This window comes from Chelonia mydas, chromosome 6, assembly GCF_015237465.2.
Source record: "Chelonia mydas isolate rCheMyd1 chromosome 6, rCheMyd1.pri.v2, whole genome shotgun sequence".
Classification (NCBI taxonomy): domain Eukaryota; kingdom Metazoa; phylum Chordata; order Testudines; family Cheloniidae; genus Chelonia; species Chelonia mydas.
The window spans coordinates 20,916,261-20,944,140 of NC_051246.2; the positions used below are offsets into that span (position 1 = coordinate 20,916,261).

At 46.4% G+C, this 27,880-nt stretch overlaps 1 protein-coding gene across 1 annotated transcript; it reads left to right on the top strand.

Moving 5' to 3' along the window:
• Nucleotides 1-2,345: 2,345 nt before the first annotated feature.
• Nucleotides 2,346-27,329, top strand: LOC122466173 (NACHT, LRR and PYD domains-containing protein 3-like). Its single transcript, XM_043548487.1, has 6 exons — nt 2,346-2,418; nt 3,368-3,383; nt 20,966-21,109; nt 24,497-24,526; nt 25,209-25,349; nt 27,222-27,329. The coding sequence occupies exons 1-6, from the start codon at nt 2,346-2,348 to the stop codon at nt 27,307-27,309; spliced, it is 492 nt and encodes a 163-aa protein (XP_043404422.1). The 3' UTR covers nt 27,310-27,329.
• The last annotated feature ends 551 nt before the right edge of the window (nt 27,330-27,880 follow it).

A 27,880-nucleotide genomic window follows, 5' to 3' on the forward strand; every position in this document is an offset into this window, starting at 1 on the left:
GTGTTGCATTATGCAGCAAGAACATATACAGTTGTTCTGAGGTCCAGAAGGAGGTGAGGGGCAGACCAGTTGAAAGTTTCTGGGTGAAGGTAAAAGGGGAAAAAATAGAGGTGATAACATGATAGGGGTTTACTATAAACCACCAAATCAGGAAGAGAAGGTGGATGAGGCATTTCTAGAACAAACAATAGAAACATCCAAAACACAAGATCTGGCAATAATGGGGAACCTTAACTACCCAAACATCTGTTAGAAAAATAATATGGCAAAACATGAGTATGGGGAACAACTTTTTATTTCAGAAAGTTGAGGAAGTAACCACGGAGACAGCCATTTTTTAGACATGATTCTGACCACAAGGGAGCAACTGGTTGTGAATCTGAAGGTTGAAGGCAATTTGGGTGAAAGTGATCATGAAATGACAGATTTCATGATTTTGAGGAAAGGAAGGAGTGAGAGCAGCAGAATAAGGACGACAAGTTTGTTTGTTTTTTTTTTAAAAAGCACACTGACAAACGCAGAGAACTGGTAGGAATGGTCCCATGGAAAGAAAAATCTAAGGGATAAAGACATTCAGGAGAGCTGTCAGTTTCTCAAGGAGACAATATTAAAACACACAACTGCAAACTATCCTGATGCAAAGGAAATATAGGAAGAACAGTAAGAGGCCAATATGGCTCCATCAGGAACTCTATAATGACCTGAAAATCAAAAAGGAATCCTGCAAAAAATGGAAACCTGGATGAATTCCTAAGGAGGAGTTCAAAAGAATAACACAAGCATGTAGGGACAAAAGCAGAAAGTGTAAGGCATAAAATAAGTCCTCTTAGCAAGGGACAAAAAAGGCAACAAAAAGAGGTTTTTTATTTACATTAGCCGCTCATCTCCCCATTCACCTCCTCACCCCACTCGCTCGCCTCCGCCTCACCTCCCTGCCTGCCTCCTCACGATTAGCGCGGAGGCCCCCAAAGCACGGGGCCCTGGGCAATGGCCCCGATTCACCATATCCTAGGGACCGCTCTGAGTGTAGGTCCTCTGCTTAGTGGGGAAGGAGACTTAATAACTGAGGACATCAAGAAGGTTGAGGTGTTTAATAACTATTTTGCTTGAGTCTTCGTTAAAGAGGTTAATAGTAATCAGATACTCAACACAATTAATATTGACAAGGGGCAAGAAACAAGCCAAAATAAGGAAAGAACAGGTTAAAGAATATTTAGACAAGTTAGATGTATTCAAATCAGCAGGGCCTGATGTAATCCATCATAGTGTACTTAAGGACCTAGCTGAAGAACTGTCTAGAAAATATCTTTGAAAATTTCTGTAGGATGGGTGAGGCCCCAGAGGACTGAAGAAAGAAACATAGTACCTATCTTTGAAAGGGGAAACAAAGAGGTCCCAGGGAATTGGAACAAATTATTAAGCAATCAATCTGTAAGCACCTAGAGGATAATAGGTTTATAAAACACAGCCAGGATAGATTTGTCATCATGCCAAACCATGCTAAATCATGCCAAACCAATTTCCTTCAGGTTACTCCCCTAGTGGATAGGTGAAAGCAGTAGATGTGATATATCTTGTTTTCAGTAAGGTTTTTGACACACGACATTCTCATAAGCAAATTAGGGAAATGCATTCTAGATAAAATTACTATAGGGTGTGTGCTCAACGGGTTGAAAGACCACACTTAAAGATATCAATGATTATTTGTCAAACTGGGAGGGTGTATTTAGTGAGGTCCTCCAGGAGTCTGTCCTGGGTCCGGTATTATTCAGTATTTTCACTAATGACTTGGATAATGGAGTGGAGAGTATACTTATACAATTTGTGGATGACACCAGCTGGGAGGGGTTGCAAGCACTTTGGAGAACAGGATTAAATTCAAAAGGATTTTGACAAATTGGAAAATTGGTCTGAATCCCACAAGGTGAAATGCAAATAAAGATACACGCAAAATACTTCACTCAGGAAGGAAAAGTCAAATGTACAGCCGCAAAATGGGAAGTAACTGGTGCAGTGGTAGTACAGCTGAAAAGACTTGGGGTTATAGCAGATCACAAACTGAATATGACTCAACAATGAGCAAAAAAGGCTCATGTCATTCTGGGGTGCATTAATAGGGGTGTTATAGGTAAGACATGGGATGTAATTGTCCCACTCTGCACAACACTGGTGGGGCCTCAGCTGGAGTACTGTGTCCAGTTCTGGGCACCACACTTTAAGAAAGATGAGGAAAAAATTGAGAGAGGCCAGAGGGGAGCTACAAAAATGATAAAAGATTTACAAAACCTGACCTAAAAAAACTGGGCATATTTAGTCTTGAGAAACGAAGGTTGAGAGGCAACCTCATGACAGCTTTCAAATATGTTAAGGGCTGTTATAAAGATTACGGTGATCAGTTGGTCTCCCTGTCCATTAAAGGTAAAACAAGAAATTATAGGCTTAATCTGCAGCAAGGGAGATTTAGGTTAGATATGAGGGGAAACGTTTTAATGACAAGCATAGTTAAGCTCTGGCATAGGGTTTGAAAGGAGGTGGTGGAATCCCCATCATTGGAGATTTTAAGAACAGGTTGTCCAAACACCTGTCAGGGATGGTCTAGGTTTATTTTAGCACAGAGGGCTGGATTTGATAATTTTGAGGTCCCTTCTAGCCCCACATTTCTATGATTCTATAGAACCTTATTTTCTAATGATTTACCAACTCTAAGAAAATGACAGAAAAGAACAGGAACTTCTATGATTCTTGCTTCTCCGGAGTGCTGCAGGCAGGACACACGGACAACTTGGTCATAAACCGGTCACTCAACCTTTGGGTTTCACTTCACTCCTCCAGTTTCAGCTGACATTTGCACTAGTTTCTTCCCACCAGTTCTCTCTCACACCAGTGCAGGGATTCTCAGGCTGCTTTAGCCTTCCAAACTGATTACAGCAATCATATAATGGAACTGAGCCAATTCCAAAATTGACCAAGTCTGAAACTGCTGATAGAGAAGACAAAAAGGATGGAAAAGAACAGAGAGAAAATGGAAGGGGGAGAAATGATACACTAGGGAAGGGTTAGCGGAAATCTTAAATCTCATGTCCTAAAAGTTAAAAAGGACCTGGCAGTTGAGGTATGAAGACTCTGGTCCCTGGTCTAGTCTCTGAGGTCAGCAGCTGAGGTCAATGGGAGCTCAGCATTTTTGAAACTCAGATCTCTTATTGGAGGGACCTCACTTCAGGCTCCTGTTTTTGAACATCTTGGCCCTAGTTAACAGGATTTGATGACTCCATGTTTGCTTACCAATACCTCCATGCTTTGGACCACAGCTATCTTGTGTTACCTTGTTGCAGGTCCCAGTCAAGAGCCCGTCTCGGCCACTGCTGAGGGAACCCAGCTGCTGGGTCCCCACATGTTTTTAGCCCCCAGAGCCTGACGTGGGACTCACATGGTCCCGGTGTTTGGGGTCCCTAGGCACAGTCTTGGGGCACAGACCCTCTGCCTAGTACACTATCCTTAAGTGTTGCAACCCCCTGTCTAGCTGATCCCAGGCTCAGTGCTGACCGTTCACACTTCCCCATAGCTTCAACACACCCTCTGTGAGCCTTCTGGAGTACAGTTTAACTCAGGAAGCACGAGGGAAGTGTAAAGCTTATAACACACACAGACACAGAACAGATTCTAACACCACTGCTCTTTTACGTAACAGATAAAGCACAAGAGAGTAAGACCATATAGAACACACCAAACATCCTAAATGCAGCTCACCCTTCCCTAGGGAGTTCTTGGGGGACCATCTGTGTTCAGGAAGATAGGCAGTATCCCCTGCCTCACCCGGCTCCGACATGCTGGGTTACTTCTCCCTTCTCTTGAGCTGGAGAAAAATGACCCAAGAAAAGAAATAAAAAAGAACAGCTTCTGACATTTTTATAATGTCCCAGTCCTCTCTGTCAGGTGACTCTCTGTTCAGCCTCAAAAGGTGACTGCTGTCCCTTGCTGAATGACTCTGTTGCCAAGGAAACCTCTCCCCGATAAACCAGTTCTCCTGGTTGGGAGCCAGTCCTTTATTTAGAGCTATTTCATTTCAACCGGAAATCACTTAACATCAACGACCCTCTTTTGTTATTCTTTTGCCACCAGCCAAGAAATTCAGAGTATAAGTGTAAGGCAAAAGACACAGGGAGCAAAAGGAAACCAACTGGTCAGTGTGGAAGGGGTGGTCACATCACACCATCTGCCTGACCACTGAGATTTTGTGGGCATGATGGATGAGGAGAGTTCAAGGAGGGATTTGAACAACAGCAAGGTGGCTTTAGGCAGGCCTTTGAGGAGGAGCAAAGGGGGTTTGGGGCCCTGAGGGGGCCGGTTTCTGGAGGAGACTCGAGCAGCAGAAGTTGCCTGTTGTTGCCCCAGAGATGGCTTTCATAGAATCATAGAATATCAGGGTTGGAAGGGACCTCAGGAGGTTATCTAGTCCAACCCCCTGCTCAAAGCAGGACCAATCCCCAACTAAATTATCCCAGCCAGGGCTTTGTCAAGTCTGATCTTAAAAACTTCAAAGGAAGGAGATTCCACCATCTCCCTAGGTAACGCATTCCAGTGCTTCACCACCCTCCTAGTGAAAAAGTTTTTCCTAATATCCAACCTAAATCTCCCCCACTGCAACTTGAGACCATTACTCCTCGTTCTGTCATCAGCTACCACTGAGAACAGTCTAGATCCATCCTCTTTGGAACCCCCTTTCAGGTAGTTGAAAGCAGCTATCAAATCCCCCCTTTGAAGGCCCGAGAGCTCCTCCAGTGCTATCATGCAAAGGCTTTTTTTTTAAATGGATGCTTGAGGCAACACTCATGCTCCAGGGGCAGGCAGCAGGAAGCAGAATCTATCTGTCCCTCCTGCCCTAGACAGGGCAGCCCCACTAGCCCCTTGTGCTAAGGAAGAGGATTAGAAGAAACAGTAAAAAGGAGGGGAGTGAACAAGAGGTTCATAGCCCTGGCCAACAGGTTTGGTTCAGATTGCCCAAGTCGTGTATATGTAATTGTAGTGTACAGGAGTAGGGTAGTATCTCTTTAAATAGTTTGTGAGCCCTCTAATGGTCCTCACTGTAGTCTATATTTTAGAAGCTGCCAGAACTCAACCACAGCAGTAGGGTGCACATAGCTCGGCCTTGCATGGTATGTATATTCAATCAATGTCGGTATTTACCCCCCCCCCCCCCCCCCCGTGCTCATGTGGTTCCTTCGTATTATGTATGTTGTGTGAAGAGCAAAAGACAACTGGTGATCAGGATGGGGTCCTCATCCAGGACTGCAGTCACAGAGTGTGACTGCAGAGGCCTCAAGGAAGGGAAACTAAAAAGAAAGCTGCAGCCACTGAGAGTAAACTACTTATTTAGGGGGAAACAAAGGCTAAAAGTGACTGGTCGTTGGTGGGAAAGGGACTTGTTTGATGGCTCCATAGAGGACTAGAGAGACTAGAGCACTGTATAATAGCCAATGATATAAACTGAGGAGAAAAAGGTGGCATTTTACTGAGTGTAACAGGGGCTCAAACATGTAACCCGCTGCACAGCAGGACAACTGCTATTAAACCCACAGGCACAATATTTGCTGATTGCGAAAATTCTATAAAATCCCCCATCCCCAAAGCCACTGGGGATTGCAGAACGTTTCTGCACTTACAGTCAGAATTGAAGGGGAAATGAAACCATTTCTCAATAGTGGCTGAATTAAGGAAATTAACAGAGCAGTGCCAGTGTGGAGAGAATTTAAACTCCTTGTTCTAGTACCACCGAGCCTCACATTTGTTTCTACGACAGATGACCCTAAGATGACAGAACGGGAAGGTGTTGCTGACACAGCTGCACCAGATAGAGCAGAAACTGTCCCAGATACCATTGTGATGCCTGTGTTATCCAGAGAGAAGTCGTAAACTACCTCTCAGACTGAATTTTTAGCACGGTGTCCATTTACTGATAGTAGTTTTGACAGAAATATATTTGTAACTTTAACATCCTTTACATCAAAGAGGTAGGAGTATGTAGTACATAACAGTGTAATATCCGTTTAAAAATATGTGAACCCTCTAGCGACACTCACTATGTACTATGCATTAGAAGCTGCCAGAACCCAACCAGACAGCCTTGTGTGGTCTGTATATTCAATGAACATAGTTATCTGGACCACGCTGTGCCCATGCCGTCCTTCATATTATGTCTGTTGTGTGAATAGCAACAAAAAAAAACAACCCACACACATTTTTCCCTAAGCCCAGGGGCCCTAGTGTTAATGTTTTACTAGTTAGTTCTGTATCTCTAATATTTTTTTTAGGACACAGAACCATACATTCATACATGCTGACCTGTTACTGGTAGCAGTTCTCTTTCTTTTTCCCATCTGAACTGCTCTATAAGAGACTGCTCCTGTAAGACTGTTCTTTTACTAACATGCAGCTAAGGGGAATTTTGTTGCAATCAGGGTGTTAGGCTGAAGCTTAGAGTTTTCAAGGGTGAAATCCTGGCCCCACTCAAGTCAATGGGAATTTTGCCTTGACTTCAATGAGGGCAGGAGTTTATCCCTAGTGCACACTGCGCTTTCACAAGGTGACATAGCAATATCACCATGAGGCCCGATGGCACTCAGGATCCATTGGTTTCAACGATCAAACTGAGGATGGATGTCTCATCAGGAGTTGTGAATGGAATCTTCCCTCTACACTGTCTCAGAACCTCAGAACTGCTTTAAATTTTTTTAAGATGTAGTGATATGTCAGTGGAACAGCACATTGCAGTGAGTTACTTTAACAGAAACACACAGAGGAGGTGGTGGCAGCTCTCTTCGAAATCTAGGACCACCGCTCATAAGAGATTTCTCCATAGTTTTCCCCTATTTTAACTAATGGCCACATTTTTCCTCCATATCAATGTCTGTGATTTCTATATAGAAACTGGAAATCGAACATTTAGGCTAAGATTTTCAGAACTGACTGGTAATTTTGGATGCCCAACAGGAGATAATTGAAAAGAGTCTAATTTTTAAGTTGTTTAAATTTAGGCACCCAGAATCTAAGGTACCTGGAATAACTGGTTACATTATAAAATTTAGGCTCAGAGCCTAAAAACCAGGATATTATAATTCCCACTTTTGTAAAAGGTCTCTGGAAACCCATCACATCCTGAGTATTAAATGCATAGATTTGGCTGTAGACAGGAAAGAATGGAGTATCTGAAACACTTTCATTCTTAAATAATTGTTCCTTTGAAAGAATGGTCATACTTGCCCTAAAATGTTTTAAATCTCTTTTCCTTCAAAGTTTAATCCTCAAGATAAACTTCTCCTCATTATAGAATCTGACTGTGTTAAGCATTGCAGCTCAGCAGTGTCTGATGGGTAATTCAGGAAGAGCACTGGGTTATTTTGCCTAGATTTCTTCACCATTTGTGTTTATTTTTGGTTGTGAAGCCATTTTCTTTTTTCTTTTCTTTTTGATTATGGCTCCTATCTGCTGGTGGCCAAATTAATTATTATTCTTTACAACTCTGGTATAACCCCACTGAAATCAGCATGAGTAAAGATGGCAGAATATCACCCTGAGTGTCTAGAGCCTTTTGATGGAAGTCACACAGTTTTGCCTGAGATTTTACAACTGGTGCATCCTGATGTCCAAATCTCTTATGACATGCTCAGTGTCACTGCCTAAATAGTTGCTTATCAGTCAGGAAATAGAAAGCCCCTCGGTTCTTGAGGTTTAATTACTTCTTGTTTGTGATAACATCACGTGCTGAAACAGATAAGTGAAACCAAAGTGCACTGTCTGCCTGTGTTTGTTTCCATCCAGTGTGCACAGTTTACTTTCTGTCCCATGTACTTACATTGCTGCATGTTAAGATTTTCCTCTGAGTCTGAACAGCTGTTGTCTGAGAATGAATGACTGAGAAATAACCCTTATCATGATAATGGAGCTTTAGATGGGGCAGGTACAAGCCACCATCCTGACTGGGGAGCATTTTACTCCCACTGTGCACTTATTTTGCTTTGGTGTAATGAGTACAGTAGTTGCACGGCCCTGTGGATATAAAACAGATCTAAAGTAATCCCCTCAGCATGATCAGATGGCTCTCCTAAAAGTAATTAGCACAGCATGAGCTAGAAATGCCTCGTGAATGGTGCGCGGGGTGACATTAAACAGCTGTCAAGTGCAGCTAATTCTCATCCCAGATAGTTTTTAGGGGTTTCTAAAATGCACTGGTTATTGTTTTCTCTCCCTCAGAATCCTGTACATTTGGAGTCTCGTACAGTCCTAAACAGCCTGACCTTACAGTGGAGGGATAAATATAATTGCATCCAAAAAAATATGTTAAAAGACCATTAACGTTGAAAATCAAGTACTTGAAAGTTAGGAAATGCCAGAATTTAGGCTGTACAACCTTAATTCAGCCCTCTTGTGTGTATGCATTATGATATTGTCTTTAATTATATAAGCACGCACTTTTTTTCCCCCCCCGAAACAACCCCTACCTCATTCAGTGCACAGGATGGACCTTCTCTGGGAACAAATCAGGGTTGTATAGAAGAAGGCTGTTGTCTGTGGGATCCCTGACTCACTAATTACAGACATTGGAAGGTATGTAGTGAAGAAGGCAGGGGATTGCAGGAAGTGGACGGAGGATCTCTTGTGGCTAAGGCAAATTGAATGCTGCCTTAGGGGATTCGATTCTCCCTGTCTCAGTGATAGAATTCTTATATGATGTAAAGCTCTAAACTTTCCATAGGCAGCCACTGTGTGTTCCTTGTTCTCTGTATACTTAGCTTCAGACAGCTGGGGTCTGATTGCAGAAGTGCCGAGCACTCACAACTGCACCAGATGTGAGAGCTCTGCTCTGAACATATAAAGTGCTTCAAAATGTTAACTAGTCCAAGAAACCAGGCCCTAGGCTTCCCAAATTGGGTACCCAAAATTAGTTGGCACTTTTGAAAATTTTGGCTTTAATACATGTTCCTCATACGTTTAATGGGGTAATAATCCTATTTTACCTCACCTCACAGGAGTGCTGTAAAGATTAATTCATTAATGCTAATGAAGAATAAGGATACTATGCTCAGGGCATGATATAAAAACCCAAGAGGGGATTAATAATTCTGTCTTCAGAGCAGGGTTGAGATGGTGTGAGGTAAATAAGCGATGGGGGCACCCAGTGAATGATGAAGATAAAAAGAATTAAATGGCTACCTATTCACCGTGCTCCATTCATCCTTTGCACTGAATGAGGCAGGGGTCCTGTGACAAAAATAGTATGTGATCATGTAATCAATTCTAATGCCTAAGCACAAGGGGGCTTGATTGAGGTTGCATGGGCAACCTTAACTCTGGCATTTTCTAACTTCTGACTGCTTGACTTTGTAACCTGAATGTGCCTTTTAATGTAGTTTCCTACGTTATTGTTGTTGTTTTTTAAGTGAGCAATCAGAAGTTTTACCATGTGGAACCATATTGACCCCACACATGGGTCATCAGCAGGGCTGGGATATTTAGATTCACAGCACAGCACCTCTGGAACTAATGAAGTAACGGGCAGCCACAGAAGGTTGTTATTGTCTATGTGGCCTTCTCCCTAGGGAGGGATGGAGACGCACACTTTGCCAGTGGCTTTCACAGCTATTTGCCAGACAGCAAAGGAACATTGAGACTCAGGGCTTGTCGGTTCCATTCCAGCTCCGGAGAGCTGGTGCTTTAGTGGTTACAGACCGTGTGCCCCCAGCCTCTCCTTGTTCCCCTCAGCTCCTATCTCTCCACTCTCTCATCTCCTGCCTGTCCCACCACCCCCATCTTGTTTCCTCCTCCTCTTTAGCTCCTGCCTTTCCCTCTTTACTCAGCCTCTATTCTCCTCCACCCTGGACTCCCGCTCCTTCCCCAAGATTAGGAAGACCCAGCACACCATGGCTGGAATGAATGCAAGACTGGCTTTCTTTCCTGTTTACACAGATGCCCCCTAATGGTCACTCTGAATGTTGACATCTTTCTGGAGAGGGGTAATCAAACTTTTTTCCAAACTTATCGTTAAGCACCATGCCAGTGTGTGCAACCGGGATGAAATACCAACACCAAACAGCCCCGAGAAGGACAGGGCAGGCTTCAGGCACCTTCAGCCTTGTGTCAGGGTGGCCCTATTGAACTGTCAAGCCCTAATGTCATCGTTCAGGAATGCAGGAAGAACATCTGTCTGTTGCTGGACAGCTCCACACCTGCAGGCAGTTGGCAAGAGAGCTCCATCCCCTTCCCTTCTCCACCCCCTACACCCAAACTCTGCACACCCCTAGCTGGCTGGCACCGCCCCCCTCTTGAGCCCCAGCCAAGACCGGAGATGTCTCTGAGCCGTGGGAGGGTTTGAGAGAATGAGCAGGTGGGGGTGGGCTGAGGCCAGCGAGAAGCTGAGAACAGAAACAGAAACGAAGCAGGAGCCCTGCGCTGGGAGGGAGCCCCGGCTGCTGGAGCCAGGGCACTCCTGCACACGCCCCGCCTGGAGCTGGCAGGGACCGAGCCCGGTAACTGACCTGCAGTCTGAGCTCCCCCCGCACCCAAGCGGAGCGCACCCCGACAGGTTGGGCTGACTCAAGGTGGGCAGAGGGTTTGCAAGCATGGGCAAGAGGAGGAGCCTGGGTGTGTCTAGCCACGCATGGGGAGGGGAGGGGCTGTTTTGCACTGTGCTGGGGGGAGATCCTGACCTGGGTCTGCTCCTGGCTTTGCCTGGGTCAGCTACAAGTGTGGGGCTATTGTTAGGTGTGGGGGGTCTGTTCTGGGGGTAACGCTGAGCCTCTAGCAGGCAGGGTTGGTGTTTGTGCAGAGGTGTGTGGCTAGGACCTGGGATCCCTTCCCCACCCTGACACCGGGGAAAGGATCTGGAGAACAGGCTGGAGGCTCTGCGGGGGACAGGTGGGGTGTTGTTCACAGGTGCAATCGCGGGGTAGCTAGCCGGGTGTACTGGAGATCCGCTTGGTAACGCAACCAGAGGCCCGCGGTTCCAAGGGATGATTCCTGCTGGCACCCTCACAAAGCAGAGCCGAGGTATGCTAGCACATTGCTGCGCTGTCCCCTTTTCCTGAGAATCTGTCACCGCAACTGGGAGCTCCTGGCTTCCTACACTGCACACCAGCGTAGGCCGCATGTACCGTAGAAGCTCAGAGTTACCAACATCTCAGGAATGGAGGTTGTTGTAATGCTGAAATGTTCATAACTCTGAACAAAACATGACGGTTGTTCTCCCAAACCTTTACACTGAACATTGACTTAATATATCTTTGAAACTTTACTATGCAGAAGAAAAATGCTATTTCCCCTTTATTCTTTTAGTAGTTTATGTTTAAACAATAGTGTATTTGCTTCTCTTTTTGGGGCGGGGGGTAGTTTTTGCTGCCGCCTGATTGCCTACTGGCCAGTTCGTAACTCTGAGGTTCTACTATACGTGTAGCTACATACCACAGTGAAAAGCACACCATGTCCACCGTGCAGTGTGTAGCTACACACGAGTGAAAGGCTCTGAGAGAGGGGCTTCAGCTGCTCCTCACTGCCAGAGCCTTGCACTGTGGTGGGGAAGGTTTCCAGCAGCGGGGAGCTGGCAGCCTTTCCCTGCTGCCAGTGCCTTTCCCACCAGTGGGGAAGGGCTCCAGCAATGGGAGGCAGAGGGACACTACACTGCTAAAAAGCTTGGGCCAGTAGAGAACAGGCGGGTACATACCCACCCTCTTCAGCTGTGTCTTTATTCGCCTAGTTTAGTCTGTGCCTCACCCTCTACGCTGCTATTGATACCTATGTTGGGTAGCTAGTCATGTATGTACCTAAATGTTGCCAAAGAATTTTGCACTGTAGATGCACTCTCAAGGATCTGACTCTGTCAAAATCCCCCTTCTTATCATTTTGTATTGATCTTCCTTCTTCACTAGTCTTGAAGATCCCTGAAAATGGCCAAGTATCGTTCATAGAAGTTTCTGACTTTGTCAGTTTTATGCAGCTCTTTGCAGTGACTTGGCTCAGTAATTCATCTGCCTCTTCAGTTCTTGCAGGTGTCTGTCTCTGACTGGTAAACAGGGCCAGCTCCAAGCACCAGCGAACCAAGTAAACGTAAAGGGGCGGCAATCCACCCTCGGCGGTGGCGGGAATTCGGCGGCCGGACCATCACTCCGCCTCCGTGTTCAGAGGGCAGGATTCTGCCTCCCCATTCGGCAGCAAGGTTTTGGGGGGTTTTTTGGCCACTTGGGGCAACAAAAACGCTGGAGCCAGCCCTGCTGGTAAAGTAGTAGGCACAGTACCTACAATACCTGTGAGTGGCAGCTCCTGTTTACAAACTCGCTGTGGTGGGTCTGGGATTAAACAATGAAGAATTTAGTTTTAATCTCCTACATTTTTCAGATTATGTATGATATCCAATGATGGCGAGAGAGAGGAATCTAAGAGAGAGCCTTCTAAACACACTGGAAAGCCTCTTGGCAGATGAGTTTGACAGGTTTAAACACAGATTATCATGTATTGATTATAATGGAAGAGACTATCCCCAGATGTCAGCTGGAGGAGGCCAACACTCGGTTTAAACTTGTGGATCTGCTGTGTACCTTCTATTGTGAAGATGGTGCAGTGAATGTAGCTATTTGTGTTCTCGCCCAGATCAATATGAGAGATGCTGCTGCTAAACTCACAGAGAAAGGGAAGAAAACCTACAGTGACTGCAACATCTTGGCCTCTCTCCTTCAGGTGTAGAAGAAACAGCAGCAAACTAAGAAAGAACAGGTTCCAAATCCTAAGGAAACCTGAAAATGTCCAAGTAGCCCATGATACAGTTATTTTCTAGTGTGGGAGATTGGGTAGATTCTCTATTAATAGAATAGCTCTTACTGCTGTATCTATGGATTTCCCCATTTTAAGGCTTGCTGTCAGGAGTCCCTTTATCTTTTGCTGTATTTACTAACTTATTGTCCATGGGGTTCATAATGTATGGACATGGGACATGTTCATAATACTTTCATTATACAAATGCAGCAGATCTTGGCCATGCCTCGGCTGCTCTGGTCAGGCACTGCAAAGCTGCCTCAAGCAGGTAGCTGGGAATCTCTCTGATCTAGTCAGTTCTGACACCCTCATCCTTGCCCTGGCACAGGGCTATGTGATGTGGGTTAAAGGGCATTGTGACGGGGCACACTCACCTCTCACAAGCACCCCCTTGGCCAAGTGCACATGCCTGCACTCTCTCAATTTGTCCCTGTTCCAGGATAGGGCAGTGCCCCAGGGCTCCCTCCCTGGAGACAAGGTCTTTGGCCTTTCTGGTCACAGCTCTCCAGCAGGGCCATTATGGTTCAGTTCCCCCTTTGTGGTGCCTCAATGTCCAGGCCACTCCCCCCAAGTGGCGAATGGAGGGACCAAAGCCTGCTCACCACTCCTGGTCCCAGCCCAGGGAACCTGTAGATAGCAGCCATCCACTGGGTCCCTTTATGTTGCACCGCTGCTCTAATTCCCTGGGCCACTTCCCCATGGCCCCACATCACCCCCTTATCTCAGGGCCTTCCTACTGGAGTCCCAGCAACCAGCTCCGGGTTCCTCCTCAGGGGCAGCGAGTTATATGGGCCCATGGTGCAAATTAATTCCAATTCAGCAGTCTCTCGTTGGAGTCTGTTTTTGAAGTCTCTTTGTTGTAATATTGCGACTTTTAGAGGCTCGTTCACCTGCACATCTACCAATGTGATATATGCCATCATGTGCAAGCAATGCCCCTCTGCCATGTACATTGATCAAACTGGACAGTCTCTACGTAAAAGAATAAATGGACACAAATCAGATGTCAAGAATTATAACATTCATAAACCAATCAGAGAACACGTCAATCTCTCTGGTCACTCGATCTCTGACCTAAAAGTCGCAATATTACAACAAAAAGACTTCAAAAACAGACTCCAACAAGAGACTGCTGAATTGGAATTAATTTGCAAACTGGATACAATTAACTTAAGCTTGAATAGAGACTGGGAGTGGATGAGTCATTATACAAAGTAAAACTATTTCCCCATGTTTATTCCCCCCACCCCCCCCCCCGTTCCTCAGACGTTCTTGTTAACTGCTGGAAATGGCCCACCTTGATTATCACTACAAAAGGTTTTCTTTCTCTCCCCCCCGCCCCCTCCTGCTGGTAATAGCTCATCTGAAATGATCACTCTCCTTACAGTGTGTATGATAACACCCATTTTTTCATGTTCTGTGTGTATATAAATCTCCTCACTGTATTTTCCACTGAATGCATCCGATGAAGTGAGCTGTAGCTCAAGAAAGCTTATGCTCAAATAAATTGGTTAGTCTCTAAGGTGCCACAAGTCCTCCTTTTCTTTTTGTGAATACAGACTAACACGGCTGCTACTCTGAAACATTTGTGTACTAGATACATTTTTTAATTGGGGGATTTGCAGTGAACTGAAACTGCAGAATAGCTCATGTGTAGTATATGATCATAGCATCCAAGGTGCTATTTTAATGTTCAGGAAATAAAAATCTTTCTCCAGAGAACAACAAAGAAAATTTCTGTTCTCTCATTTTAGGGGACAACCAAAGTGATCGAGTATTTACCTGCTCTGTCAAGCACTGGAGGATCCAAACTGTAAATTAAAGAAACTACAGTAAGAAACTAATGCCTTCTTTTTAAAATCCCCATGTTACTGCTGTTATCCTGGAAATTCTACAGCCGTGCAGCTCTCTGTACCATGGCTGCTGTTTGCAACTGCCTCTAACTACTTAGGAATGTGTTTAAATTTCCATTTAATATGTGTGGAATTGGCATAAGGGCTTATGGTCACCTTAACAGTTCAATGACATTTAACCCAATTATCATACAAAGAGATGAGGGAGAGAGACAGAGGTAAGCAAAGCAGCCAGGAGAAATTGTTGGAGCTCAGGAAAGACTCCAGAGGCTAGAGAAAAGCTCTGTCCACTGTATGGAATTTTAAGATGTCTGTCCCCATGGTATCTAAGCCCTGTAAGTATCCTCGAGTAACAATCCATGTAATAACCACCTATCCTCATTTGATCTTGAGGCTTCTCCCTGATTCATAGGTGGGTTTGGTGTTGTGGGATTGTTTTGGGCGAAGAAGTGGTGAGAAGCGGAATAGCAGTTTGTCTCTCTTTACCTCCAGCCCCCTCTCGCTCCTCTTCTTACACTCTCATCCCTCACTGTCCGCATCTCCTGCTGACCCTGGTGGTCTTACTGGAAAAGGCTTTGGCAAAGAGATGATCTTGCATTTTGCTCTGAACGTGGCCAATCCAAGGCTCACTCTGATCCCCTCTGACAAGGAATTCTATGGCCAGGGTCTAGCGGCTGAGTTGTTCCGCGGGGCGTTGGATGGATAAGCAGCCTCTGAGGCTAGGTCTATGCTAGAGACTGTTGGCCTTGCCAGCAGCAGCATAGCTACCTGCCACCCCGTCACACTGCACAACCACACACACAAGTGCTCCCATCAGCCTTGCTCAGAGCCATTCTCTTGCAATCACTTCCTGTCCACCACCACATCCCGCAAACACCCCCAACCCTGGACTAACAAAGACAGATGGAATAAGAAATATAATGTGATAGCATCTGAATTTCAAAAACATATCAACTTTGAAAAATATTGCTTTGATCCCTTGGCAATTCTTTTGAAAAATGTAAAGGCAAAATCAGGGGCTAGCTAGCACTGCCACGGCATGCCCATGCTCATCTACCTCCCGTAATCCACTGTTCTCACTGAAGGGTTGCCATGGCTGTCTGTTCATTGTCTCATCAGCAACTTCCACTCCTGAGATCTGCAAAGTGGAACACAGAGCAGGGTAATTAATTAATGATTTAACAGCTGGATGACCTCTCTACTCCCACACCCCAACTAAATCCACTTTTCCATCGTCCATTCATTGCTGCCATCCTCCCCCAAGAGGCTGCACATCACCCAGAGACCTAGTCCAGTAGGTGCGGGAGAACTTGGGCAAGAATTCTGAGCTACAGGGAGGACCCCTGAGGGATATTTTTCCTCTGGGCCCAGAGCACTCTCCTCTCTCTCTCCAAAAGGGAAACACAGGATAGAAAGGACCTGTTAGTTCAGCTACAAAACCAAACCATGAAACAACAAAACAAGGACTGGAAAAAACAAATATAAAACTAACAAAACTACTAAAGAAATGAATAAAATCCAACCCCTCACCTGGCCTCTAAAAATAGTCGAGCGTTGATTTCTTGCAGACTGGGAGGGCGGTGTGGGTGGGCACAGGCTGAATGGCCTAAGAGCAGCTGTAGAGTCTTTACGGTTTTGAAAGACATCATCTGTTTGACACGGAACAATCCCAAACCTTTAAGAGAGGTGTCCTCAGTCATGATCTGGACGGGTGGACGAAGACTTGAACTCTTCAGCCATGAGACTCTACTCATAAGTACTGTGGGCACTGGCACAGTAGCCAAGGCATCATCATTGGAATAAAAGGCATGTGTAGCTGCTTGCTGACCTTCAAAAACAACCCACTTCCATGTACTTCTCCAACAGCTCCCAGATGATGGCAAGGAAAGGATGGGAAGGGTGATTTCCATGTGAGGAAATCATAATTGGCCAGCACTTCCTGGTGGTTGGCCATCTGCACCTAGAGTGCGGCAAGAGAAGACATATTTCTGGCTAGAAGATCCAGGCATCTGTTAGCAGCTGTTACAACCAGTGACGAGGTGGGAATAGAAAGATTCAAACCTGTTTGGAGGGCCCTGATGGAGGCACCTTGCCCACATAGAGATGGGAGGTGATTGCTGGTGTGAGTCTGAAGATATTTAGCTGGCTCCAGGATACCTTCATTATAGAAACAATAAACGATCCCAGTTGTTTAGACTAATCGGTATCCGAAAGGTGGTGCTTTTCTGTTTCTTGTACCATAGACGGCTATATCAAGATCATCTGCATGGCTTCCAAAAAAACTCTTCTAAACTTTTAAACGTATCTGCTGGAGCTCCTGGGAAAGACGATCTCACAGATCCTTCAGGGAATGAAGATGTTGTCCCTTTTCCTTCTTACTTACTACTATTAACTCATGCTCCACCCCAATTAAACAACAAAACACGGGACTAACAAAACTGCACCAGTCACCACACGTGCAAAGAAGTGAATGTTCCGTCCCATTCCTCAACCCTGTGTTTCATGCCTTTTAGATGTAAAGTTTCTAGGGAGGGATTGTCTCACTCACTCAGTGCACAGCACCCAGCATACTGGAGCCGCAATCTTGATTGGTGCTTTGGGGCACTGCCACAATATAAATGTGTAAGGATGATGGAAGGAGATCTTTATTAACATCCTCTTCAAACCTTCCTCACATGCTGCTGAGAATTCTGTGAGGCTGTGGCCACGAGAGAGGAGGCCATGACATGGGAGATGGATGGTCTCTGGGTGTGAATCTTCGCTGGAGTCGAACCTTGAAGAGAAGGCTTCCTTGGAGACTGACAGTATGATCTGCCCCATGGATGGGGGAAGCCCACACAGGCTAATAGGTCCATGAAGGCATGGAAACATGAGGCTGAGGTGGCCCTGGAGTGCCCCATGAAGGAATAGATCCCCAAGATGGGGCCTCTAAGGGTCTCAAAGCACCCTGATCAGAGGCAGCACTAAGGGACAAGGGATAAGGGACACTTCCTGACTCTGGGTACCTTCAGTATGGGCCTCAACCTCCATGGGTACTAGGCTGGCACAAAGGCCCATTTCCCCTGAGAGTTGCTTCAGTGCTGTAGAATTCAGAGATGTAATGGGCAAATTCACTGACAGTAACCATGGAGGAAGGAAAGGAAAACTAGCATGAGCACCAGAGACACCGTTGATGTCACAGGCTAGGCTCTGCCTGGCACAGAAAGAGGCAGCAGGTGACATTGTGTTGCTAAATCTGCAGCCCTCCTCATACCAGGGCTTCACCACAGCGGGGCCACCCAATGCTAAGAAACCACTAGCTATCCACTGACCTCTGGTACCATGTTTACTAGCCTTCCTCACAGACCGGTGGGAGTGAGATGACCTGCCGGGTCTGCACCACTTCTCCTTTTACTGCCTCTTCTCCCTGCCTAGAAAGGGGGAATCCTGACACCAGGTAGCTGATGTTCAGTCAGATCTCAGGGCCTTCATCACAGGACAGAGTCACAGAGACTCAGCACTGACCTTCAGTTCAGAGCCTTTCCATGGACTGTTGGCCAGCTTCATCAGATATGCCTGGCACTCAGCTTGGCTAATTGGGATTGGGGTTCCCCCCGCTCCTCACCTCATGTCAATGGTACAGGGGTCTCAACTGGACCCTGAGAGCTCCTCCATGAGAAGAGGTTTGAGGCTGCCTCTCTGAGTCCTAGCTGTGAATGAAAGACAGACTGACCTCCTCTCAGGACTGTATGTTTTGCCTGGGCACTTCAGATCCTGAACGTGGTGATACATAATGTAGTGGCATGACTCAAATCTCATCTCCTTACTACGTTCAGCCAGCCTCCTTGGCCATTGTCCCCCCCCTCAAAAAAAAATCTTCGGGGAAAACAAAAAGTCCAGTGAGTTAAGCCAGTCTCCAAGGAGGCGGAGGAAGGGAAGAGTCAGGGTAATTCAACAGAGCTATATCCACCCACGTGTCCTGCAGTGTCACTGAAAAGGAGGCAGGCGGTTAGTTTTGACTCAGTAGACATTTTTTAACTAAAGAAAATATTGAGTCTTAAATTCCCATCAGGAAAGGGAATGTCCTAAGGAGGACAAAATAAGTATAGACTCATTTCTCAAGTGATTGTCCACACAGGTTCCACTCTTGGTGCGCATGCTCCCCATGTGCATCAGGTTCTTTGAACAGCAGTGTCTGTTGGGGCCACACCTGGTCCCTGGGTGTGCTTTGACACCTCCCCAGCTGAAGGCATAAAGGACAGAGCAGGCCCCACTGCCCCTCAATTTCTTTTTACCACCCATGGCTCTGAAGTGCAACACTTGCAGTGTTTGTGTCCCTTGCTCACTGCGTGACTTAGTGGTAGGTGTGTTATAGATAAACTAGAGTACACAAGCTCTCTTCAGTTTCCTTTGCCTGTTGGCTTAACAAAAAATCTAAATAGCTTTTATCCCTCCCCTTTTGCCACCCTGTACAAGGGTCCTACCCCCCGGTACAACTTTCTACATCGTAGCAGACTCATGTCCATGCCTTATCTATCTCAGGGAGGGACGTGTACCAGAATATCACTCGGTGCATCATTCCTTCCCAACGTGCACTCAGAAGGCTCAGGAGAAAGGGTCAAGCTCTTTTTGCTTGAGAAATCTTTATGCAAGGTACCTTAACTGCGTATTTCCTGGTTTTCTGATAGTGCTCCTCCTCTCTCTCCGCCACCTGTCAGAGCAGCTGTGATGAGCCCCATACATGCCATGATCGTTCTTCTCTGCATTGCTCTCTCCTTCAGGTTGAACGGATGCTTCCTCAGCATCACTAGCTGTTGGCGTCTTGCTGCTGTTCTCAGAACCAACCAGAGCCTGACAGAGCTGGACCTGGGTTATAATCAGTATATAGGAGGTTCCGGAGTGCAACTGCTGTGTGAGGGACTGAAACACCCAAACTGCAAATCACAGAGACTGGGGTAAGTAGCATTTCGCCTCCTCAGTGTATTTACAGGTGTCCTCTATGTAAAGTGCTTGACGGGGTGGGTGTGTCTCTAGTGTCTGAGCCTGACACTAGTGTCTCACCACTATAGGATTGGAGACTTCTTTCCCCCCATACTGTCCTCAGGGGCCCTTCTTTCTCTCCCAGACTTTGTGGGCTCCCCTCCCCTTTTGGTAGAGTGACATAGTTTCAAAGCAACTACAGTTATGGAGGAAGCTGTGCAAGGGCCAGTTCTGGTGGATGGTGGGTCTGGGACACGTGTGCAGGATTTGGCAGTTGTTGTGAGTGGAGAGGGATCAGTCGGGGGAGCCAAGGAGGCTCCCTGTGAGACTTTGAGGAAGGGCAAAGTAGCATTATGTGACAGACATGCTTGCGGGTGGTCCTTGAGCTGCATATGGAGATAAGCAGCCAACTGCTACCATAGTTCCCAGCTTAGCTGGCTGGCAGCTCCATCAGGAGCCCAGCCTGCAGGGGATTTACAGAACACAGCCAAACTTCTGTTTATAACCCCACAAGGGACCCTGGAACAGGCCCTGTGAACAAGCTCATATGGTTGCTCTCCTCAAATCTCAGAGATCCCCTTTCTCATGGGACTCATCTCCTCCCTTTGATCCCTGATCTCAATGGAAGGTAGGTGTGATGCTGCCAGTGCTGGGCCTCGCACTGCCTCTCCTCCCCAGGCCTGAGGCTCAGAGCTGGGAGCTGGTGGAAGAGACAGATAGACAGACAGCTGCATTCGGCAGGCGAGCAACCGAACTAGTGCCAGGGACAACGAGGAGCAGAATCTCCCAGCTCCTGCTCTGAGCCTGGCCCAGCTGCCCAGGGAGGTGGTTCCCCCTACAGCCTCCCTGTAGTGATGGACCTGCTGTGACTGGGTTGCCCCATTATGGGGCTGATCTGTCCCAAGTCCAGTTGGATTGGTTGAGAGCTGAGTGGGTGGATCTTAAGGGCCAGCCTTCTCCCCAGGCTGAGTTCTGGTTGGTGGGTGGAAAGGGCTGGGCAGTGCTTAGGGAGGAAGAATTACCCGAACCGTTATTTCTTATTGGCCAATGGCAGAGGTTTTCGGGGGTTGAAATTGCTGGTCCATTCTCAGTGCTGATTGGTCAGGGTGGAGTGCAAGCAATGAGACTTAAGCAGGATGTCACACCCAACATTGGTTTTTCATTGGCCAAGGGATGGGTCTTAGGACAGGGTCTAGGGCAGGACTTCTGGCCCATTTTTTATGCTGATTGGGCAGAGGGGCTGGTGGGTGTGGCCACCTGCTATAACAGCTGTGATGAGTCCCGTTCATGCTGTGATTGCTTTTCTTGGTGTTTTCTCTCTCCTGCAGGTTGTGGAATTGTGGTCTCAAGGGTGCCAGCTGTGGGTATCTCGCCGCTGTTCTCAGAACCAGCCAGAGCCTGACGGAGCTGGAGCTGCGTGATAATGTTTCTCTGGGATATTCTGGAGTGCAGCTGCTGTGTGAGGGACTGAAACATCCCAACTGCAAACTGCAGAGACTGGGGTAAGTAACGTTTGGCTTCCTCTATATATTTACAGGTGTCCTCTACGTAACGTGCTCGCCAGCATGTGTGGCTGGTGTCTGCTTCCGGTAATGACATCGAGTAACATTCAATTACTGCCCACGCTGAATGATTACAAGTCTGAAATCTCAGTCACAAGGCTCTCATGGATGTACCAAATACTCTAATGTGCTGAATACCTTATCCCTAAGCCCAGGATCTGCAATTACTCCTCAAACTCCTCCATCATCACTTGGTTCAGCTGGGCACCCAGGAAATTCTCTCTCAGGAACATAGTGTCCTCTAGTAGCAATAAACCCATTCCTGAGGTCCAGCTGGAAGATCACACAGCATTGTTTTAACACTCAGTTAGCCCACTGGAGCAAGACTCTTCAGTCTACAGCTCCAGAACCCAGGAGCTACTGCTGCATGGACGCACGAACTTTGAGGTGGACTTTCCTGCTTAGAGAGTCACAGCCAATCAAAAATGGCTACTGTGAGAAGACCATTTTTCACTACCAGAGATGCAGTCCCTGGTCAGAAGTGCTCCTTGAAGCTCCACCATCAGGCAGAGGCTAATGTAAGGGCCCCCTGGTGTCAGCACTGCTCTGCTGCTCTCTTTCAGGTGCTCCGATATCACAGGGTGTGACTCAGGATTGCCTTCTTGGCCCTTCTCCCCAGGGCCTGGCAGGAAATGAGGCATATCTAGCCATTGGATCTGTCGATCACAGTGGCGTCAGACCTGTGGTCTGCAGGCCACTTTTGGTCCTGGAGGCTCTAAACAGTCCTGCTTCGTTATTGTAAGGTGATTCATTTGAAAACTGGCAACGTGTTGTGACAGAAACAATGGACTTTAGAACTGCATAAAAACTACCCAAATTTACATAAAGTGGTGCCTAATGGTACAAGGGCTTCCAGTTCCTCCCCTGCAAAAAATCAACTGGCAATCAACTAAGTCACGGTAAAACCTAATGTAGACCTAGTCAAAGGGGGCCCCTGGACTCCCTCAGCTACAGGCTCCAGCCCTGGGATCCTACCTCACAAGCAGAAGTGTGTTTTCTCTAATGCCTCCTTTGTGTGGCATCAGGTTTGCTGCAAAGGGGAAAATTTTCAGCTTATATATTGGTCTTTGAAAAGGTCACCATTGTTTCTGTGGAGAAAACATAGCCTTGCCCAGTAAGGGCTCCCTATCTGGGAAAGGCTATGAAGGGTACAAGAGTGATCAAAGACAACAAAGTCTAAGAAGCTGGGAATAATGGGGGACTTCAACAACCCTTGTCTAAAATGGTCAAGTATTCAGTGCCAGGTTTAGAGATGCAATTTCTTGACACCTTCAACGATTGCTTCTTGGAACGGTTAGTAGCAGGGGACACATGCAGAGAGGGTACTCATGACTTCATCCAAAGTAAGACTCTGGTGTCTGTGTGAGAAGTAACGATACTTGAGCCACTAAGTAACCGTGACCACAGTATAATTAAATTCAACATCCATGGGGGGAAGGAAAGGTAGCATGGTGATATTAAGCTTTAGAAAGGCAGATTTAATAAAACGAGGAAGTCAAAAGTCAAGACATTAAAATTAGATTTTGCATAGAGGCTGCAACAACAGAGACTGTAAAGGCCCACACCCCTCAAATAAGAGAGGGATGCAAAATGACAAGAGCAAATACCCAACGCTATAAAAACAAACAGCAAGAAGTTCTTTAAATACGTCAGAAGCAGGAAGCTTGCATGGAAATCAGTGGGTCCACTGGACCCCCAGGGGATACAGGGAGCAATTATGTAGGATAAGGACACTGAAGAGAGGCTAAATTATTTCTTTGCCTCAATCTTCAGTGACTGCTGGGGAGACACCAAAGCCAGCCATGGTCAGTAATAGAGATGAAGAACTATGAGAGGAGGTGGTATTGGAACAAACTGATAAATTAGAGCAACAAGTCCACAGATGCTGCACTGCTAAGGGTTCTGAAGGAGTTGAAGAATGACGTGGCTGAATTGCTTACAGGAATGTGCAATCTGTCATTAAAATCAGTGATTGCCCCAGAGGATCGGAAGGTAATAAATGTTGAACCTATATTTGCAGACAGCACGGAGCAGAGGAACAAACTACAGGGCTAGCAGCCATAAATCCCTGCCATCTATTCCCGCTTCTGCCAGTGACGGACTTGAACAACATTTTGCGCTTAGGTCGAACTTTACAACATAATTGATTCAGTCCCCAGGCCACTCTTTTGAGACAGGTCAATGTTGTTATCCCCATTTTACTGGTAAGGGAGATTTTACCTGAGTGTCCCAAGATGTGCCAGTGATACATTCTGTGATCCAGGCCCAGGCTTCCCTCATATGTAGCCACTTAACCTCGATGGCTGAACCCTTTATGACTACAAACTTCCCATAGCAATTCCGTAGGCCAAGAAACACCCTCTCCCCACCACCAGCCCCTTCAGAGGCATTGATTGATTGTGGAGCCAGCACAAGAGCATGTGGTTTACTGGGATCACTTGGTCCCTGAGATCACGTGTCCCAGCTGTGGAACACGTTACAAGGAGCACTAGGTGGGATTCACTGCAAATCCTTCATTTTACAAGCACTGTAAACCCCATCTCTGGCCTTCGCAAGTGGGTCTGATACAGGGAGGGGAGGAAGATCATTTCTCAAGCACCCAGAAAATCCCTCTGGAAGCGCGGAACCCAATGGTGCTAAAGAGACAGGCTGTGGAAGTGGGTTGCGCATCATATCTGTGGTGTTAAGTGATCACTAGTGCTTAGGTTCTTATTCGGTGTCCAGCTCCAAACAGGTTGTGCAGAACAACAAGAGCCTCCCACAGCCTCATTCAGACTCTCTGTCTAGGAAGCTGAGCCCTTCCCAGTCCCCAGTGCCCCGATATCATGAGCAATATAAATAGTTGAGAGTTTGACTGAGCAAAATAGGGTAACTTGTCTTCTTGTTTGAGGAGGTTTCAGCTCCCACATCAGGGCTGATAGCTTTACGCACTGGGGAATGTTTTGGGGAAAGGCAGGGGAGCTTATATAGAACCTTAGATTTCATTTGCTTGAGCAGAAAGGAACCAGAATACCAGCACTGGGAGAGGGTTTGAACTGTTCCTTGGTGTCTTTTAAGATTCTCCAGCCCACTGCAAATGCTCCCACATGCTGGTCCCCTTCCTGCAGCTCATCTGAACATTCCCTTGTGGAGCCCGGAGTGACTGACGGAGCCAGGGGCACGTGGAGAGCAATTCACACAGGAGCCTTTGGTGCCAACATCCCGCAGTCCTGCTAGAGCCCTGTGACTGGTCTCTTCTAAATGAACCATCCCCTTCCACACAGACGCTGACATCAGAGAGGGAACCGCAGCAAACAGGGAGTGATTGTACGTTTCTGTCTTGGGCAGGTTGGGGCATTGCAGTCTCACAGCCGCTTGTTGTGGGGATCTCTCCTCTGCTTCCTGCACCAGCCAGCGCCTGACAGAGCTGGAACTGGAGAATAAAAAACTGGGAGATTCCCATGTGCAGCTGCTGTGGGAGGGACCTCCAGACTGCAAAAAGCTGAAGATACAGTAACAGCTGGTTTTCTAAATAGCCTGGGCTCAGCCCACCTGAGAAATCACCTCTCTTCCTGTGCCAGGCTGCCACAGCTGGGATGTTTGAACTGGGTCCCATTTGTTATAAAAGAGAAGGGCCAGCTTTCAGGGCACTTACCGGGAGGACTCCGGGGCTCTGGAATTTGCATCCCCTGTGGTACAAAATAGCTTGCAAATATTCCAGACATGCAGCAAAAGACACCTGTTTAATTTGGAGAGGGCTGCTTCCCAGAAGGATGTAGGGGTAGAAAGTAATTTTTTTGTAGAGCTCTTGTTTGACTGTTTATTTTAATGCTGCTGAGGGGGTTGACTATCGTATTAATTATGTGTTAGGGGCCTAGAGCTTTGCACAGGTGTATCTATTTAAATTGAAATAAAATGATTTCTCTCTATTGTCTCTAAATTAGTAATCTCTTTGGAGATACATGTTAATAAGTGACAGGAAATACAGAGAATGGGGCCCAAACAAGTAGTTATTTTGCTCTCTGTCTATATCTGTCTCCTACAGGTTGCAGAGTCTCAGTTGTGGGGATCTCTCCTCTGTTTTCAGCACAAGCCAGACCCTGACAGAGTTAGACCTGAAGAACAACACCATCAGAGATTCAGGCATGCAGCTGCTGTGTGAGGGACTGAAACATCCCAGCTGCAAACTACAGAAACTAGGGTAAGGAACAGCTGATTTCCTCTAGTCTGCGCTAGTAAACATTGCACTATGATGATTTCAGCTCTTTCTCCTGGGACCACAGCATACTATGAATGCACCAACAACTCTTGAAAAACACCTACTCTTCCCAAGGAGTGGGAAAGAGGCCCACTGCTGTGTAGATCTGTTATCTGTTACTAAATGAGTTGGATCACACAATGATACTTCATACACTATAAATGCAGTGCATTTTAAAGTAGGTACTTGGGTTATTTTACTCACTAAGTGTGAAGGCGAACACAGTTATAGGAGACTTTCACAGTTTGATTAGAATAACCCTTTACCATCATCACAAGAACTAATCCTGGGACAAAGCCTGATAATTAGACAAAGGGGGATAATTAGGGAAAAGGAAGTGGGAAGGACTAAAAAGACTAAGAAATGAACCAGGAACCATCATTAGCTGGGGACTGTCTATAGGGGCAGCCCCCATACTTTGTATACTAGAAACACAGTTTCTTTGTAAACTAGAAACACAAGTACTTTACTCACTAAGACAGTAGCCACACACGTACACCTTGCCCTGAACCGGAGCCGTCACTCCTGCTCTCCCAAAAGTCTGGAAAGAAAAGAAAACAAAGCACTACTCTGTTCTCCCAAACTGGCTGTAAACAATAAATCTGAATAAATAACGTCAGGATGAATATGTTTCCCACAAAGGGGCTGGGACTCCCCCTGCTCATCACCAGTCATTTCAGGCCAAAATCTGCAGCATCACCCCAGCTACTGATAACACAGCCCGGCCAGCAAGTATGTCACTGAGCGCTGGCTGTGGGCTGGCCCCCGGTGCCCTTTCTAGCCTGTCCTTCTCATGGCAGATAGTTAGGGGCTGGTCTGCGGCTCCACCAGCCAGAGCTCAATCCTGTCATCTCTGATCTTGTCAGGGTGCTTCTGCATTGCCCTCCTGTGTCACCCAGCCTTACAGCATCCCACAGTAATGATTTCCACAGATTAGTTGTGCATTGTGTGAAAATGATTTGCATTAAACCTGATGCCTATTAATTTCATTGGATGACACCTGGTTTTTTGCATTGTTTGAAGGAGTAAATAACATTTTTTCTCCACGTCATTCATGATTTTATGGACCTCTATAATATCCCCTTTAGTCATCCCCTTTCCAAGCTGAATAACTCTAATAATTTTAGTCCTCATATGGAAGCTGTTCCATACCCACGATCACCTTGTCGCCTTTCTCTGAACCTTTTCCAATTCCATTATATCCTTTTTGCGGTGGGTGTGACCAGAACTGGATACAGTATCCAAAATGTGGCTATACCATGGATTTATAAGTGTCATTAATGATATTTTCTGTCTTATTATCTATTCCCTATCCTAATGGTTTCTAAAATACTGGTTAGCCTTTGTGACGGCTGGTGCGCATTGAGCAGAAGTTTTCAGAGAATTAGCCACAGTAACTCCAAGATGTTTCTTGAGTAGTAACAGCTAATTTAGAATCCATCACTGTGGATATAGCTTGTAGTTTTTTTCCCAATGGGCATTACTTTGCTATTATCCACACTGAATTTCATGTTGCCCAGTCACTCAGTTTAGTGAGATCTTTCTGTAACTCCTCACAGTCTGCTGCTTTGGACTTAATGATCTTGAATAAATTTGTATTGTCTGGAAAGTTTGCCACTTAATTGTTCATCCCCTTTTCCCGATCATTAATGAATATGGTGAACAGCACAGGCCCCAGTACCGATCCTTCGGGGACCCTGCTGTTCACCTCTCCATTGTGAAAACTGACCATTTATTCCTACCCTTTGTTTCCTCTCTTTCAACCAGTTACTAAGAGAATTAACACTGCCTTTTCTTTCCTTGTTTTCCCCACAGCTTATCCAAGTGGCATGTAACCAAAGAAACACAGGCAGAGCTGGATGCTGTGAAAAAGATAAAACCTGATCTGGTCATAGAGAGATAGCAGAGCTTGTGAGCGGGAGACACTGCACCATTGTGGGTCTGGCTTGGCTGGCCTGCCCCCAGCTGGGGCGACAGCTTGGTGCGGGAAACAGACAGACACCTGCCTCTTTTGAGAGATTCCCTGCCATCCCCAGGTACTCCAACAGCATATTTCAGCATCTGTGGTAGGTGGCTAGGTAGAGGTTGTCAGGGCCAACCCTCCTGCATGAGGGTGAGAGAGACAGGAGTAGGAGCTGGATTGGCTCTGCTTTTGGTCAGACCTTGGTGGGGGAAGTTGGATTGTGGGTGGAGTGAGCAAGAGGGAGGAAGGGGGTCAGGGCCCAGGAGAGGGAAAGATGTGGGAACTTGATGGAGAGATCTGGTAACTGCCCCTGTTCAGTCTGTCAGTGCAGGGGGGAGACTCAAGAACCAGTCAGGAATTTCCATTCTGTTCCAATAGCTATCACTATTTGTATATTTACAAGGGGTTTTGTAGTTTTTCAGAATCCCACAGCTATTAAGTCAGGATTTCCTGTGTCCGTCTCCAACATTTTATTTATCCCGGGTGTAGGTTTCTGTGTCAGTTTTGCTGG